This window comes from Natator depressus, chromosome 2 (assembly GCF_965152275.1).
Source record: "Natator depressus isolate rNatDep1 chromosome 2, rNatDep2.hap1, whole genome shotgun sequence".
Classification (NCBI taxonomy): Eukaryota; Metazoa; Chordata; order Testudines; family Cheloniidae; genus Natator; species Natator depressus.
The window spans coordinates 153,310,397-153,328,539 of NC_134235.1; the positions used below are offsets into that span (position 1 = coordinate 153,310,397).

Genomic DNA, 18,143 nt, shown 5'->3' on the forward strand with positions numbered 1-18,143 from the left:
AACCACGTGACTAAGAACCTGAGCTAACTGTACTGTGAGGACATACCCTCAGACGACAGGGGGAATTTCTATGCTTTGAGACTTCTTTTCTTCCCTAGTTTCTCTTTTCACTTTTTGTGCTTTTCCTTTCCTCCCCTCTGCCCTTATTTATGGTAATTGAAATGACTTCTGTTTACCTCAGTTTCTTATATTCACAATCCTTTTCACCCAGCTAGAAACCCAAGTCCCTTTCCCTCTCTAACAGCAACGATCACTGGGAGCTTACAAACAGGGTTTTGGCTAATTTATTGCAAATGTGTTTACATCACTCTCACGGATAACCCCTCCTTCTTCAAGCTCTGTCCATTGTAAGAGTGAGCTCCTTGGCCTTACCTCTGCCATTTAGGGTGTAAATATTATGCTAATATTAAGGTGGAAATTTGCACCAGGAAAAAGTAATGATCTGCTGGCTTTACATTATGTGCACAATCTCTTAGTATTTACAATGTATTTATACAGTACTATGCATTATGGAGTATCACCAAAGACTTTATCATTTATATTTATGCTGTGTTATTGGGAGCTGTGTTGCTCCCAGGATATTAGAGAGACAAGGTGGGTGAGGCAATATATTTTATTGGTCCAACTTCCATTGGTGAGAGAGACATTGAAATTGGTCTATGGGGGTGGAAAACAGTACATAGCAACACTACACATCCATTTAAAACAGAAAGTGAAGCATACTGTAACCAAAGGAGACGCAAGGGGAATTGTCCTGATGGACAGAATGGACAATGATTCGAACTGGATTTAGCAAGGAGGCTGGGGCTAACACTTCAACCCTTGCATAAAAAGGGTCATAGTATCTACAGTGAGAGTAAGCTGGCAGGATATTAGAAAGGAAGCTTCATTCCCGTTAGAGGCGCTATTAATGTTATGCTAACACAGAGGTTCAGGACCAGCCAAGGGGAAAGGGCAACTTTCTGAATCACCAACAGCCTTTCTTGCAGCATGGGCATGTTGGCAACTTCTCCCCTACCCCTCAATTTAAAAAAAAAAAAAAAAAGAAGCTAGAGGTTTTTTAAAAAACAAACAAACAAAAACCACCTGTTTAATGAATAGTTTTGTACCATGACTAAATCGGTCCAAATTTTAATAAAATTAGATAAATGAGCTTCTGTTCCAAGCTCAACGTTTCATTCCCTTATTAACCCAATCCCACAGCCTAGCTGTCTATATCCAGGCAGCGTCATGGGAATTTGTTCCACAGCTTCTATCTAAATAGGAACTAGACCCAACCCTGCTTATCATATTCAGACTAGCCATGAATCCTGCCAGTCATGACCCAGTGACAGCCCACATGATGAATATGATTAATGAGAGCTTAAGTTACCATGAATGTACAGGCGACTGCTATTAGTACATAGGTATGATTTTTGTTTTAGGTTTGTTTATGTATTAAGTTCATTGGAAAGAGTCCAAAAAGGAAAAGCATATATAGCGGTCTCCTGGGAACTGGCACATTCAAATGTTAAATATTAATTAAAAATACCGGGCCTGGTGATTACATAATTTACAATCTATTACTTATGGGAAGTCTCAAGTACAAGAATCCTTTTGACTAATCCAACTACAAAAAAACCCTTCATTTTTTAAAGTTACATGTGCACTTTTAATATTGCTTAACTCAAGAATAGCTGTTAGTAAAAGTGACTTGTATTTACTATGTATCAGAATTGAGTAATTAGAAGGAGAACAAATAATTTCAATTTCTTTTATTAGAAAAAGATAACGAGAAAAATATTCAAGAAAGTTATGAATCAGACTACAGTAAAAAACAGATTATACCTGATCCATTTATATTGCAGAAGAGAGTAAGCTGCATCACATATTAACTGCTAATTATTTTTTAAAAATCCGACAAGATTATTTACTGCACATTTGACAGGGGAATTTTCTGCTGACTAGAGTCCACCCTCTTTGTGCTGCCTGAGAGTCCAGAGAGGGCGGGTCTCAGTAGAGAACGTGACTCTTACTGTACTTGTAGGTGAAAGAGTACAGCTCATACTCAGTAAGGTTATGGAGAGTAAAATAAAAGCTTTAGACAATGATGGCTGTGTAGGGAAAATGTTTGATAGTTTTATTTGTAATGGAATAACTAAAGTAACTATCAATCACACATAGGCCAAAGGACTATCACAGATACATTCTTTGTAAAGTTTCACCTCTTGTTACAGGTGCTCATCCACAGTGAAATTGAAAGAGCAAGCAGTAAATTTTTTCTTTCCCTGAAAAGTTTCCCTTCTAAACCATGTTTAATATTACATTTGATAATATGGACAGCAGTACCCAGTGCATAAGTACAGATCAGTGCTATAATTCAACTTACGTTATACTACATTTATATATAAAAAATATGCGCTATGTCCTTCTGAACTAACTCAGCCATTGGCACTTATGGCCCTGATTTCAAGATAATAGTTCTAATTTTGAACTCACATTTAGCTTTAGGTAGCTCTGACTTCTGGACTGAAAGTGCTCAACCAAAATTTCTGACTGGGTTTAAACTGCCATCATGCACATCCATGTTTCTGTAAAAAAGAAAGTGAAGATTTGTTCTGAAAAGTCTCTGCTGAACAATTTCTATGCACAAAGACAGAAAAACAATTTTGAATAAATAAAAGGTATCAAAGACATCAGCTCATGGTGTAGTTGTAAATGTTTGCTATCACCTCTTATAAATCATTTTACAACAAATTTCCTTGTATTGTCACTAACACCTGCTGTTGTCCATGTTGCTATGAGGATGTTTATCCATTGTTTTTTTTAACTGATTGTAATTCCAGTGGAGCTGCTCAACTTCAGTCCTGTGTCGTGTACGCGTCTCTGCTAATTCTTGCAGGAGATGCTCATTGGTAGAAACCAAAGTTCTGCAAATAAACAATCCAAACAACTAATTGTGCTTATTATTTCAACCATTTTACTTCTTTTAACTTCCTTTCATGTTTCTATTGGGTGCTATTATTTCTTTGTAATTCTATTACAGAATAAACTATTGTGGCTATTTTTTTTCCACTTTGAATGTGGAAAAGAAGAGAGACATCAATGAGAGATTTTTTGGAATAATTTATGACCAAGTAAACATTCCTTACTGGAAAGAATAGTCTCAATAATACATTTCAAATAGAAGTGCTCTCCATATGAACAAGTTTGCCTTCACTGGGCCAAATCCTCAGCTGATGTAAAATTGTATTTTACATTACTGAAGCTCTGGCCAACTAGTTTTTAGCCACTGAAACAACTATAAAATAAGCTGTTGTGTTAATTCTGAAATCCTCATAACTGCCAAGATATAGACATACTGTACGATGTTATCTTATTATGGTAACCCTCCCCCTTCAGAGTCACAGCACAGACTCTCACCCCATATGTTTAGGACACAGATGGGCAAGACCAAGGTTGCTTTTGTTTTTCCAAATCCAAAATTGGGATTTACATTCCATTTTATCTGAAGCTGAAGATTTCCCCCCTAGTTTTGTCCCATCTCCAGATCATGCTGAAAGGAAGTTATATAAAGCAGTCTTTCAGACGTTTACTGACACTGATCCTAAGAACAAGTGCCAAAAATTATAAGTCATATGAAAACAAAGTTTATAAGGGGAACTTTTTCTAGCATCTCCCCAAAACAGAGAGAGAGAGAGAGAGCGAGCAACTTACTAAAGCACAAAAACACAACAAAAAGGGACTGGAGTCATGCCCCTTCTATCCTTTCACCAGATGAGTAATTCTATAACTGGACAGAAACATTAATTTCTTATTAGTAGATCACATATCATGTATTACAAGTTTATAATATAAAACTGTTAGCTATATTACAGATCATAAAAAGATGACCATTTAGTGGCCAGTAGAACTTGTTTCAGGTGATTTATACTGGGGACAAAGGTCAGTACCAGAAAATGCCAGAATTGGCTCCTAGCCAGAGTTTCACCATCAGCCCCTGGAGTCCATAGTCCATCCACCGCAAACAGAGTGGATAGGTGTATTTTCTTTAGTGTTGGCTTGAGTTCATCATGATTCTGGGAGTTGATGTTTTTTAGATTATCACACCGGGACATTCTGACTCCAGCAAGTAGTGGTTAACAGGGAGGCTCTATGGGCTGCTGAAGAAGATTCAAATCCTTTGTGAGGGATGCTACAGCCGCATCAACCTCATAGAGAGAATATGTAGCTTCTGTAGAATAGCAGGGCCTGCTTAAAGTGAGTTGTTCCTATGAGACCCTGTGGGATTTTTGCCACAGTATCTGCCATTGGTTTAAATCAGCCCAAGTTGATCAATGGCTGAAAGTCATTACCATTGGGCAGAAGGCCTACATTACACTGAAATAAATTGGTTGTTTCAGTCCATCTCCTCAAATAGCATGTAACTATATCACAAAAAAACACATAGTACTCAACCCCTCTTTGCTGACTGTTTTGGCAGACAGGGCAATGTTTAAATGGGCATGGAGACTAAGATATTTTCTGCTCCTACGAGATGATCCTGCCAGAATATGGCTGAAACTTATTTACTCAATTTATAAAATCGGCCATCTAATCCCCAGGGTACTGTTCAAACATAACACATTAGTAGGCCAGTGTGTGGGGCACTTGGCACTGCCAATACCTCTGCTGCTATCTCTTCTGGGGATAAACAGCGTACTTCAGATTCTAGTTCTCCCAATTTGAAAGAGCACCACTATTCACTTAATTAAAATAAAATAGACAGCAATATTTACACCTTCGTAAAACATGTCTATAGTATAGTCTCTCTTGTACACCACCTCTCCAGTGAGTCAGCCCAAGTCATGGGTCGCCTTTGTGCACTGAAACTGGAGGCAGCTCAAGCTGTTGCTTAGCAACCCATCTGCTCTGTCCTGTCTTCTTCTTGCTGCCCAGCTATTTTCCTCCAGTGGGAGGGCCAGCCTCAATTTCTCCCTCTCAGCTCCTGTCTTTAAATACAAATTTAGGTTTTTTCCCCGAGAGGTATTTGTGCAGAGCACTAACATTCCAGCTCAATTTATACAGGACCTAGAAGAAAATCCATCATCCGTTTTCCACCCCTCCTTCCACGCAAAATGCCTAAGATCAGCACATTCACACCTCACTAGCAAAATGGATGTAGTGCTGCGTCAGAAAGGCACACAAGGCCTCTAACCAACTAATTCCAGGGGGTATCACAGCACACTGTACCAGTATCAATGGGCAGATTGATCATCACCTGATGGCTAAAGGAACAAGTAGAGAATGCACTTGCATTCCCAGAAGAAATCTGAAAAGCAGCAACATGGTCATCCCTGTGTACTTTTATAAAACATTACAAGATAGACTTCAATCCCCCCCAGTGAGCCCTCCTCTGGTAGAAGCATACTTCAGGCAGCGGTCCTTATATAGGCCCAGGTCCTGCTTTCCATAGGGGGGAGGAATTCTATATTTTGGGGGCTGATTCAGCCCAGCATTTCAATTTTAATGCCAGGCTAACTCAATTAATTGACTTACACTAGCGTAAAACTGGAGAAACAAAGTGTTAATTCAGGCCCGTTATTCCCCTCTTTCCCCCCCGCCCATCTCAATTTGTTGCTGCTTGTTACTTCCCAATATTATGTACTGGTGAAGATGCCATGAAGCGGAATGGAAAATTTGTTATCTGATCATTTTCCTTCTGTAATTAACATTTTAATTTATCCGCCCCGCCCTCCTCCAGGATAGTAAGTTATTGAAGTTTCAACTGAGTATAAATCTATGCAGTTTAAAATTTGAAAAAACAAACAAAATGTTTAAAATGTTGCTCCTGATTTAGTTGTATAGTTTGTCAATTTAAGAGGTACAGAGCTGGCTGAGCAGACTGGTTGCTAAGCATCATCTTGTGCTACCTCCACAGAATCTAGAGACAACTCAGTACTATGGACTAAAAATTTTACTATGGAGCAGTAAGGAAATCATCAATTAAACTTTCACTTGTTCATTAAATACTGAGACTAAAAGGCCTACTATGTTTACATTTTAAATACATTGAACATCTTCCACTCATAGTAAACATTTAACTGAGAAGCTCTGGTACTTTAATATAGAATGAATTTAAAATTTCAAAGTATTTAATATGCCAAGGATCTGGGTTTCTTATGTCGTTTCTTTTATTTCTGACCAGGACCTTCAATATACCTATGACTTTCCTGCAACATCTCGGTGAGCTCCTGAATCTGATCATAGTGCTGAAGACGCTGTTTCAAGTTGATGTTTTCACTTCTTAACTGTTGATTCTCCTTTTGCAGATCTAAAATTCAAAGAGACAAAATATCTTAAGGAGGCTATATCTCTTGATGAAAATTCAAGCTAACCTCAGAGGAGTAAATATTGTACAGTAGCATAAAATAAGACTGAATATCCAACCCTTGGATGAGACCTACTGTTGACAGCCTGACCTTTTGTGCCAGTTAAAGATCCCAAAATATTCTTCATGGGCCTGAAGTCATGTCAATGACAGGCTTTCACTGATTTCAGTGCAGTTGGGTCAATCTCCAAAATTAAGGGCATTAAAGCCAGTGCCCTGGCCAAATTTAACTTACATTTTAACTATAAACCTCCCCTTGCAGTTTCCATCTGGCTGGCCCCTGTGAATGAAGCAGGTCCAGCTCCCTTGTGCCAGAGCAAGTGTTCCCATTTTGCCAATTAGGAGGGTAAGGCAGCTATAAAGGATCAGAGAGAGAGCTGATGAATCAGAAGCTGTGAAGATGAAGGTAGGTGAGGATTGCCTGGTGGTGAGGAAGAAGGCAGGTAAGCTACTGCAGACTGTACATTTGGGGGCTGGGAGAAGGCTGAAGGCCAAGAGAACAGCAAGAGGGATTTGCTGGGTCGTGGTGGGAAGATGAGGAGAAGGAGAAGAATAAGCAGAAGCAGCCTGCTGGCTCAAGCCAGAGAGCTGGAGCCAAGGGCTGGAGAAGGTTGAAGGCAGGGGAGCAGATTACCTGCTGACATCTCCAGACCTACAGAGCTGGACCCAGAAGAAAAATGAGTAACTCAACCAGAGGTTAGGGGTCTATTACAGGAGTGGGTGGATGAGGTTCTGTAGCCTACAATGTATAGAAGGTCAGACTAGATCATCATGATTGTGTGAGGGATGCTCCCTGGCAAGGAAGCTCCCAGCAGAGAGGCTGTGGGAGTTCCACCAGCTCTCCCTAGAAGGCACTACAGTTGAAAGGGTTATGGGGCGGCCTGGTGTAAGGTCAGGAGAGAATGGCACTGGAGAGCTGAGACATAGTGAGGGATGCTGGACCGGTATGTTGCAAGTACTGTTTTTGACTATGACTGTGGGACATCTGTTATAATTTATGTTTGTGGGACTTTGGGAATAAGTGACCCTACAAGGGCTATTATTACAATTGGGATGATGCACTGAACTATTTCTGGGGAGTCTGAAGAAAGGAAACTTAGGCAGCTGCCTGTCATGCTGTGGCCTGAAGCAGGATGGTGCTCAGGCAGGACTGCCCTATGACACCATTGTAAGTTGTATTTTCACCATCTGTTTTAAACTGTTTATAGTAGTATAATATAGTAGCTTGTTAAGTTTGTAAAGTGCTTTGGGATCTTCCAGGCCGAAAGGTGCTATATGAATATAAGAATATTATGAACTTCAGACACATTTTTATTTCCCTAAGCCAAAGTAATGTCTTCTGGTTAGCACCCCAAAATCTTCAGGCTCCAAAATGCCAATACAATGCATTATATTGGTGGGAGGAGGGGAAGAGGATCAAGAAACCTTATTTTTATAGTTTTAGAGCTAGCGACGATGAGCCTAATTTACTGCAGATCCCCCTTCTTTACAGATAAGGTGAATGCTGGCAGTGACCACTCCATAGTTAACTTGGAAGCTAGCCTGACTCACTCCTGCCTCCCAAAATAAACTTATCTTTCTGTGATTTTTGAAGAGTTATATGGCACAGGGGAACTGTTTGAAAGTCAACATTTGGGAGATCCAGACTTTTTGTGGATGTGTGTCTGAGTGAAAGTACAATTTTTCTAATGGAGGTATAATTTTGGAGAGTGCTTTTTAGCTGGACTCTGCTGTTTAGCTCTCAAGGTCCCTTCCAGCCCTACATATCTATGATTCTCTGAAACACGCTTTCAGATTTTTTTTTTTTTTTTTAAACTGAGTAGGGCTTTGTTTTTTGGAGGTGGATAGGTGGGCGTTCAAGTAAATTGTTTCCTGCTCTTCGATACTGAAATAATTAAATAGTAAAAGTATCTAGATGAAAAAAAGTATGAGAAATGTATTGAATACTAAGGCTCAGTAACGCACCAAATCATTTTAAAAAAGGACTCTGTCAATCATTTTAGACCTAAAATGCAGGTACCATAAAAATCTAAAGGGACAACTTAATAAATTACCATTGGTGTGCGCAACACAATCATCTGTAATAAATGCCCTCAGTATTAAACTGAGCAAAGGAAAGTTTCCTAACAATGAGTTCTAACTGGTGGAAACTCATCATGTAGAAAGCACTGATGAAAGTTGTTGTAGTGAACAATGCTGCACTGACCAGGAAGGATGGACTGGATGATCTAACAGGCCTTTTTCCACCAGTTATTTCTATGAGTTTATCTATGCCTCTTCCAGATGGAATACAGCTATCATTGTCCTATACATGAAAATGTTTGTTTGCCTGCAGAGATGCTGATATTTGCTAATTGGCTGGTTCCTGAAAAAAGTAAACGAGAGTATTCATTCAAATAAAAACCAAAGTTTACTCACCTGGCATTTCCAATCCTCTTTCATCATTTTTATGAACATTTGTCCAAATAAATTATGATTTTAATGTTCACAGAAAGGAAAAAGGTCACAAATTCTTCTGCAAATGTGAATTTGCGTTGAAAGCGCAAGAAGGAAGTGTGAAATTGAGTGACAGGTAATATACTGGCTCTAGTGCTTTCAATAGAGACAGAGTTCATCAGTGTGACAGTGGAGCAGACTCAGACCAGGTCTACGCTATAAACTTACATTGGTAAAACAGTCGCTCAGGAGTCTGAAAAATCCACACGCGAGTGACCGTTATACCAACCTAACACCAGGGTAGATAGCACTACGTTGATGGGAGGGACTCTCCCATGGACATAGCTACCACCTCTCGTGGAGGTGGATTAATTCCACCAACAGGAGAAGCTCCCCCATTGGCGTATTAGCATCTTCACTGAAACATTGCTGCAGCATTTTAAGTGTAGACCTCAAGTTATTAGTGCATTTATACCTGATTGGATGGGTTCCTTGGCTTCCCAGGGACTAGTGGGGAGAAATGGTCATAGTAATTGTAGATGGTAATCCCTGCACAACTGGTGTTCTTTATCCCTTATCCCAGATTCTGGGCACTTCAATGTGTTGATACTAGACTAATGTCACCAGCATGTCAGGTCTCGTTACATGGCACGCCTCATTGTTGCCCTGATACTTACTCATGAGGAAAGGGGAGAGTGGAGTTTGTGAGTGGATGAAGTGCATCTTTTGTTTGGGCATACTGGAACTTCGTTGATAGGGCCACTAGAGGGAATCATGTCACCCGATTAATAGTATGATCCACAGTTTAACACTAATAGAATTATTAATAAGGTTGCAATCAGTGGACTTTAATCCATACTTATGTGCCATGTGTCCTTATTCTATTCTGGTTGGTACTAAGCAAATTTAGAATCTATGCTGGATGTGCAAACACACACTAAATAAGTAAGCATTAAGAGAAAATTTGTCCACTTTAAATGTGGTTTGGCTGAGAAATTGTTGATTATATCTTTAAAATAGTGAGCTACATCCTCCACTCTGCTGTAGCCCCACTCTTTGAACCCCCCCATTGGCTTCCCCTTCTCTGTCACATCCAACATAAGCTGCTTCTGTTCACTTTCAAGGCCCTTCACAAATCAACTACCACGTTACTTATTGTTCGCTGTCAATCTGTTCATGCTTGCCTCCGATCAGCCCATGATGCCAGTCTCTACTGCCCAACTGTTAAATTTTCAAACAAGCACCTTTGTGCCTTTTACCACGCTGCTGCACATGCTTGGGAGGCACTCACTGTAAACATGCACAAAGCTACCTAATTCGCTACCTTCAAATCCCTCCTTTGCTGTGATGCCTACAAAAAACTTGACAATGGGTAGGCTGCTGGTGTGCACAGACCAATGTTGTCTCTGTTTCCTTGTACTCCTGTCTATATTTATCTATTGTCTCCTAGTTAGTTTGTAAGACCCTTGCGGCAGGGATTGTCTTTTTGTTTGCTGTTTGTACTGCACCTATCACAATGGGGTCTTGGTCTATATCTAGGGCCCCTATGCATTAAGGTAATACAAATAATAATTGCCATGGAAGTACTTATGGAATGAGGTAGTACTTGGTGTGAGTAAAGGCATCATGATATACTAAACAAATTAAACCTAAAGATAGAACGCAGCCAAGGGTTTGCCTCTGACACAACAGTTATCAAAACAAGAGATTTTAAAAACTCACCAATAAGTTGCAAATGTAATGAACTAGAACTGTCTGCATTTTTGACATTCTGTTCCACATTTAACAGATGAGTTTTTAAGTTAGTGTTCTCTTCCAACAACTGGTCTAAACGTTGCTTCAAGATATCCTAGTGACATTTAAAAAATTAAGAAAAACAGAACGAACCTTAAAAAGGAAATTGATAACTGAACATTTTCCCAGTAAATTATTCTTTGACAGTATAAACATGATTTTGTAACACTGTAAATCATAAAGCAATCATCACTGAAAATGAAAAAGGCAAGACCTGGTATTCCTGATTTATTTTGTTTTCTGTGACTTGGTTCCATGGAAAACAAACATTACACCAGTCATTGAATCACAATAGTTCAGAACTTGGGAAAGCCTGGTATTCCCCTGGATGGAATGATATCGACAGGGACCCAGATTCACAGCCTTTATGGTATCTGTGAGCTGCTGACTGTCCATAGCAAGAGGGATTTTCCAAAGGGTGTGAGTGCATATAGTCACAATGGTAACTACTTTCTTCATGGGTCCATGGCTCACAGTGCTGTGATGTGAACTTATTTCACAGAGTAATTATAACTGACCATTACTGTCTCGAAACGGCAGTCTCACAGCCAAGCAGAAGAGACAACTTTTTGCCAAACTTATCTATCTTCCTGGATTCCTTGTCAGATGGAGTTGTTTTGGATTGCTCAGCAACAGCTGAAGCTGCTGAAGATCAAGGACTGGATTAAGTCCAAAAAAACCCCTATAGTGCTGTTCACGCACATGGTATAATTAATCTGGCTTCTTGGCCATAACAAACTCCATAGCAGAGAATTGCTTGTGTTCTTTCATGTTGCTCTCAGGCACAGAGGATGAAGGTACAGGATGGCACAGGGATCCCATATCCCAGGAAAGGAAAGACTAACAAGTCGGGAAGGAAAGTAGTATCCTGGATTGACCTACAGTGCCAAGTGAAGTCATGACAGAATAATCCTGGATTGGATACAGACCACATAGGAGGCTGCGATGGAACACACTGGCAGGGAGATTAATGAGGGCCTGTGGACCCATGTAGCCCCATCCAGCTGCCTCTATAGTAGATGTCAGGTGTGGAGTGGAGTTAAATCAAATTCTAGTTCTCTTCCTGGCTGACCTGGCTCTGCTTCTCTCTCTATGAAAGAAGCCTAGTTACAATCAAGAGTCAGACACAGATCCATAAAAATGTAGGGCTGGAAGGGACCTTGACAGGTCATCTAGTTCAGCCCCCCTACCTCATGCTGAGGCAGGACCAACTATACCTATACCATCCCTCATATGTTTGAATAACCTGGTCTTAAAAATCTCCAATGACAGGAATTCTAAAACTTTCCTTGGAAGCCTATTCCAGTACTTAACTGTCCTTATAGTTTAGCAAGGTTTTTTTCCCTGATATTTAAACTAAATCTCTCTTGCTGCAGATTAAGCCCATTACTACTTGCCCTACCTTCAGTGGGCATTGACAGCAATTAATTACTGCCCTCTCTTGTAACACCTCAACTTGTCTCAAGACTTATCAGGTTTCCCCTCAGTCTTCTTTTCTCAAGACTGAAGATAAAGCGTAACCTTTCCTCAGAGGTCAGCTCTTCTAAACATTTCATTTTACTTGCTCTCCTCTGGACTCGCTCCAATTTGTCCATCTCTTTCTTCCAGTGTGGTGCCCAAAACTGGACACAGCTGGGGTCTCACCAGGGCCCAGAATGGGATTATTATCTCCAACGTCTTACTTACAACACTACTGTTGATACACCCCGAGTGATATTGGCATTTTCTGCAACTGCATTGCTGCAACTGCTCATATTTGAGATCCACTATGACCCCTTAGGTCCTATTCTGCAGTACTATTGCCTAGCCAGTAATCCGATTTTGTAGTTGTGTATTTGATTTTCCCCACCCCTTCTTAAGCGTAGTACTTTGCACTTGTCTTTATTGAATTTCATCTTTGTTTTCAGACCAATTCTCCCATTTATCAAGGTCACTTTGAATCCTAATCCTGTTCTCCAAAGTGCATACAACCTCTCCCAGCTTGGGGCCATCTGCAGATTTTATAAGCTTACTCTTCACTCCATTTTCCAAGCTGGGCGGGGATGCAAGCATCTTGGAGGACAGGACCTCATGAAGGATGGACAAGTCCCCCACCAGATGGGATGACCGGGCACAGGGAAACTGATCAAAAGGAGTGGTCGTTTGAAGACAATCCCTGAACAGAAGGGCAGAGTCCTTCTGAAGACTCTCAGATGACCCTGTTTTGAGTTCTTAACTCTTAGGACTCGAGTGCCTTAGCCAGAGGGCTAAAGTACCACTGCATCAGATTCTGTGAGAGGTGGCAACTGACTGTCAGAGATCCCCATGACAAAATGAGTAGTGTCACAAGTAGGTACCACTGAGATGGGAACTATCTGAGGGTACATCTACACTGCAATTAAAAACCAGCAGCTGGCCCCTGGCAAATGACTTGGACTCACAGGACTTGGGCTAAGGGGCTGTTTTAATTAGACTTCTGGGTTCAGATTGGAGCCTGGCCTCTAGGACCCTGTGACGTGGAAGGGTCCTAGAGCTAGCCTGGTAATCTACACTGCAGTTAAACAGCCCCACAACCCAAGCCCTACAAGTCCGAGTCAGCTGAGGGTGCCTAATTGTAGTGTAGACATACCCACAGAGGCCTAGGACAGAATGGCGTACATGTACACATCCCCTCCCTGTTTGCTTGGTGATGTGTGCAGTGGTCTCCACGCATCCTACCAGGTGGCATGCCTGCTCCACGCACCAGGTGATCCCCCGCTTGGAGCAATGCCGAGCTGCTGGACCTCATCAGCATTTGGGGAGAGGAGGCTGTTCACTCCCAGCTGGGCTCCAGCCATACAAATTATGATACCTATGGACAGATTTCACGATGCATGACAGAAAGGGGCCATGACTGGGACACACTGCAGTGCAGGGTCAAAGTGAAGGAGCTGTGGAACGCCTACCACAAGACGCGGGAGGCAAACCACTGCTCCGGTGCTGCGCCCATGAGCTGCCGGTTCTACAAAGGGCTGGACGCAATACTCGGCGGCGACCCCACCTCCATCGTGAAGGCCACTGTGCATACTTCGTTGGCTCACATGCCAGTCGAGAGTTGACCGAGCCAGGAGGAGGAAATTTTGGACGAGGAGGGGGAGGGGGACCCAGAGGCAGACGATGACTTGGAGGTCAGAGATGCATGCAGCCAGGAGCTCTTTTCTACCCCGGAGGAGGCTGTCAGAGCTTGGCAAAGCGCAAACAGGAGAGGAGGCCCCTGGTAAGTGGATTTGATTTTGGTAATCGCTGAGGCAAGTTGTTGGGGGCAGGGGGGTTGCAGAAGCAAGCTTGTGTCTGTATGATGCACGTACCACCACATGCCAGCGGAATAGGGTGTAGATTGACTCCCTCACTTCACAGGAATCTGCTTCAGATCTCCAGGAAACGCTCATGGAGATACTGGCCAATCCGCTGCCGCAGGTTCTTTGGCAGAACTGCTTTGTTTCTTGCCCCATTAACGGTAACTTTCCCATAGCACTGTGTCATCACAGAAGGGGTGGGTTAGAACCATTACTGCACACAGGCAAGCCGCATAAGGGCCAGGGCAGAAGCTGCAGTCTTGGAGAAGACCCTCCCTTGATTTCCTGCTCACCCTCAGCAGCGAGATCTCTTCTATAAAGATCACATTCTATGGAAAATGTGGGGACAGGAATGATTATCAGGCTCTCCCTATCATGCTGGCTCTCCCCAAGAGAACAGCAAGGTCCAGGAAGGGTGATTTACCCTGCCCCTGCTGCTACTCACCATTTTGGGAGTCGTGTAGCTCATGTGTGCTTGCCTGGGGTCAGTGAGTTAGTGACAGGTGTGTGAATACTGGATGTGTTTTAAATCACTGAATCAGCATTTTGTGTGTTGCATACAATACTGCTTCTGTAAAATGTTATGTTTAAACTTCACAGATATGACCTTGGGAGCTCAGCCTCCCTCGTTGTTATCGCCAGCTGAGTGGCTACGCAGAATTAGAAAGCAGGCACGAAGAACTAAGGAAGACTTTCTGCGTGACGTTATGATGCACTCAGTGGCTGAAAAATAGGAATCGAAAGAGTGGCAGGACAGGGAGAACAGGGACCGAAAGGAGAACACGGAACGCCAGAATGAAACCACGGAGCAGCTTTTAAACATTATGGAGTGCCAAGCAGACACACTGCAGGAGATACTAGCACTGCAAACCGAGCAGCTCCGCACCCAACTTCCCCTGCAGCCACTGTCGCAAAACTCTTTCCCATGCACCCCTCAGACACTGCCAACACCTTATCAACCTCCTGGCTCCAGTCTGTACCCATGGCATTCCACTCCTCCCTGTCGCAGTCCAGCATTGTTGACTCCCAGTACCCACTGCACACAACACCCATCCCTCTGCAGTTTGGCCCTGCTGAAATACAGTACCCCCTGCATTGTAATTCAAAGGAGGTTTGATCCCTGGACATGCACAAATCTTTAGCAGTCCCGGGACCGCACCTCCTCCTGGGACCTTACCTTCCCTCATCCCTCAGTGCTGATGTGTTTTTTGTTTGTTTGACTCTCTCCTCCAGTTGTTGTTTTTTAATAAAAGAATTGTTGGTTTGAAAACTATTTTTATTCTATTAATTGGAAACAAACAGCCCTGCAAAGCAATAGACAATTGTGTTAAACCTTCATGTTGCATCGTTTGCACCAATCACCTCCTAGCATTACAAGCACTGCACTCCTGAGCACAGCAATAAATATTAGTCGCTTTCAGCTTCAAATTACTGCCTCAAGGCATCCCTGATCCTTTTGGCCCTGCGCTGCACCCCTCTAAATAGCCCTGTTCTCTAGATGTTCAAACTCAGCCTCCAGGCGCCGAGTCTTAGCAGTCCAGCCCTGAGCTAAGCTTTCACCCTTCCCTTCCCAAATATTATGGAGTGTACAGCACGATTGTCATGGGCCAGGTCCAACTTCCCATATAGACAGCGTCAGCAGGCCTTCAAACGGCCAAAAGCACACTCATTCTGTATTTGCTCAGTCTGTTGTTGAACCGCTCCTTGCTGGTGTCAAGGTGTCCCATGTATCGCTTCATAAGCCACGGAATTAATGGGTAGGCGGGGTCTCCCGGTATCACAATGGACATTTTGACTTCTCCAACGGTGGTCTTCTGATCCAGGAAAAAAGTCCCTGCTTGCAGCTTCCTGAACAGGCCAGTGTTCCGAAAGATGCATGCGTCATGCACCTTTCCGGACCAGCCTGTTTGTGACATGCCCATGGTGATCCATAAGCACTTGGAGAACCATTGAGAAATACCTCTTCTGATTAATGTACTCAGTGGCTAGGTGGTCTGGTGCCAGAATTGGAATATGCGTGTCATCTATCGCCCCTCTGCAGTTCGGGAGGCCCATTTGTGCAAAGCCCTCCACGTCACACACGTTGCCCAGAGTCATGGTCTTTCAGAGTAGGATGTGATTAATGGTCCTGCACACTTCCGCCAACATGAGTCCAACGGTCGACTTTCCCACTCCGAATTGGTTAGTGACCGATCGGTAGCAGTCTGGAGTAGCCAGCTTCCACAGTGCAATCACCACGCGCTTCTCCAACGGCAGGGCTGCTCTCATTCTCATGTCCTTGCGCTGCAGAGCTGGGGCAAGCTCATCACACAGTCCCATGAATGTGACTTTTCTCATCCGAAAGTTCTGCAGCCACTGCTCGTCATCCCAGATGTGCATGACAATGCAATCCCACCACTCAGTGCTTATTTCCCGAGCCCAAAAGTGGCGTTCCACTGTGGTCAGCACCTCCATGAATGCCACAAGCAATCTCATGTCATACCTACTACGTGTGGCAAGATCAATGTCGCACTCCTCTTGCCTTTATAGTTTAAGGAATAACTCCACTGCCACTCATGACGTGTTGGTCAGAGCGAGCAGCATACTGGTCAACAGTTCAGGATCCATTCCTGCAGACCAAAGAGGCAGAGCCCGCAGCACACAAACTGTTGAAAGATGGGGCCCAATGCAGATGGAAACACAGGGATTGCTGGGATGCAAAGCAATAGATCACAGGGCCAGGGGATAGGACCCAGGATGCCCCGTGACCTCCCCCATCTTCCCACAACTCTTAGAGGCAGAAGAGGAAGAGATGCTCTGTGGGATAGCTGACCAGAGTGCACCACTCCAAATACCGCTGCAAGTGTGAATACGCTATTCCACATGCAGCTGATAGTGTGAACACACAACAGCGGTTTCACTTCAGGGGTCTCTGAGCGGTGCTGTAACTTTGCCAGTGTAGACATACCCTTAGTGATGACTGACAAACTAGCTCTCTGTAGTCCAGAGAGATTCAGGCTTTTCACATATTCCAGTGATCAAAATCAATTTGAACTCTGATCTGCACAAATTGAAAGTTAGTGTATTAACTATACCCACTAACAAGATCTTTCCAGCTTGAATTAGAAACTCAGATATGATTAAACACTTAAGTTTTACCACACACGCATTCAATTTCATCCACACCACAGAATCATTAGAAGAAAACAGAAGTGCCATAATCACCATGTCTTTTTGAGTAGTGCTCAGTTCTGACATCAGATTGTTAATCTTTATGTTGTATTCTTGATCTTGTTCAGACAAATGACTTTGTAAAGTCTTTTTCTCTAAGAGCAGATTATTCACCTCCTGACACATTGTTTCAGAATCTTTTTGTTGATCCGCAGGTGCAGATTTCTGCATTGCAGACAAAACAGGCCCTGCCTGAGCTGTGAATTAAAAACAGAACAGAGCAGATTAGGCAAGGGTATCAAACAATGTCTGTAGTTAGTGATAATGGTACAAAATCTAATCAGTGATTTCTATTGACTTCAATTGAGTTAATCTGAAATTACGCTACAGTAATTTATTGCAGAACTCTGCTCAGTAAGTGTAACTGGACTGAAGAAAATTGCTTTCCTGTAAACTTGATAACACATCCTACTCCTTCATTTCTGCCATGGAAAGGTAATATCAAAACTGTATTATGTCATAAATCAAGTACTCAAAATCCAGGAAATACAAATTACATGTTTAATGGCTAATTTTTAGGATTTTAAGTTACTCCCATTGCCAACCAGCAGCAGTGTCTCATTCAAGTGTGTGCAAGAGCTGCACTTAGGAGAAAGCGATAGCCACGCCAGGCTTGAGGGCAGGGCACTGCTGCATGAATGTATTGGGGGTTCCAAGAAAACTGTAACCAGCAGAGGCAGCAGCTCCATTCCTCATGACAGATGATAAAGAGAGTTCCCAAACAAAATAGCCTGCAGCACCTACTCCCTTCAGTTTACTGTACTGTGACATATCATGCTACAATCCAGACTAATGGATAGCTGTGTCATCCCAGACCTCTAACCTAGGGTGCCCTTTGCAATTCTTTGCTGCTGTAGCCTCCAGCACGCAGCTCACTCCCAGCTATGTCTGTCTGTGTGCTGCAGCCAACCAGCCACACCTTGGCTCTTACCAGCTTTGGTTATACTGCAGGTGACCCCACCACACACCCAGTCTTAGATTCCCCCCCAGAAATATATGCCCTGTACAACCCAGCCCTCTCCTGGACACTACAAGTTCAT

General features: G+C 42.8%; 1 protein-coding gene across 2 annotated transcripts in view; it reads right to left on the minus strand.

The window, feature by feature from the left end:
• Positions 1–1,823: 1,823 nt before the first annotated feature.
• Positions 1,824–18,143, minus strand: part of CEP72 (centrosomal protein 72) — a 48,406-nt gene continuing 32,086 nt past the window's right edge. The window contains exons 11-14 of one of the 2 annotated variants that reach the window (XM_074945157.1): positions 17,098–17,300; positions 10,508–10,634; positions 6,181–6,292; positions 1,824–2,909 (exon numbers count right to left, since the gene is read on the minus strand). In XM_074945157.1, the coding sequence (XP_074801258.1) occupies positions 2,753–2,909; positions 6,181–6,292; positions 10,508–10,634; positions 17,098–17,300 (599 nt within the window). In that variant the 3' untranslated portion in view covers positions 1,824–2,752. The remainder of the gene's footprint in view (positions 2,910–6,180; positions 6,293–10,507; positions 10,635–17,097; positions 17,301–18,143) is intronic. The other variant, XM_074945158.1, reaches the window with a different exon arrangement.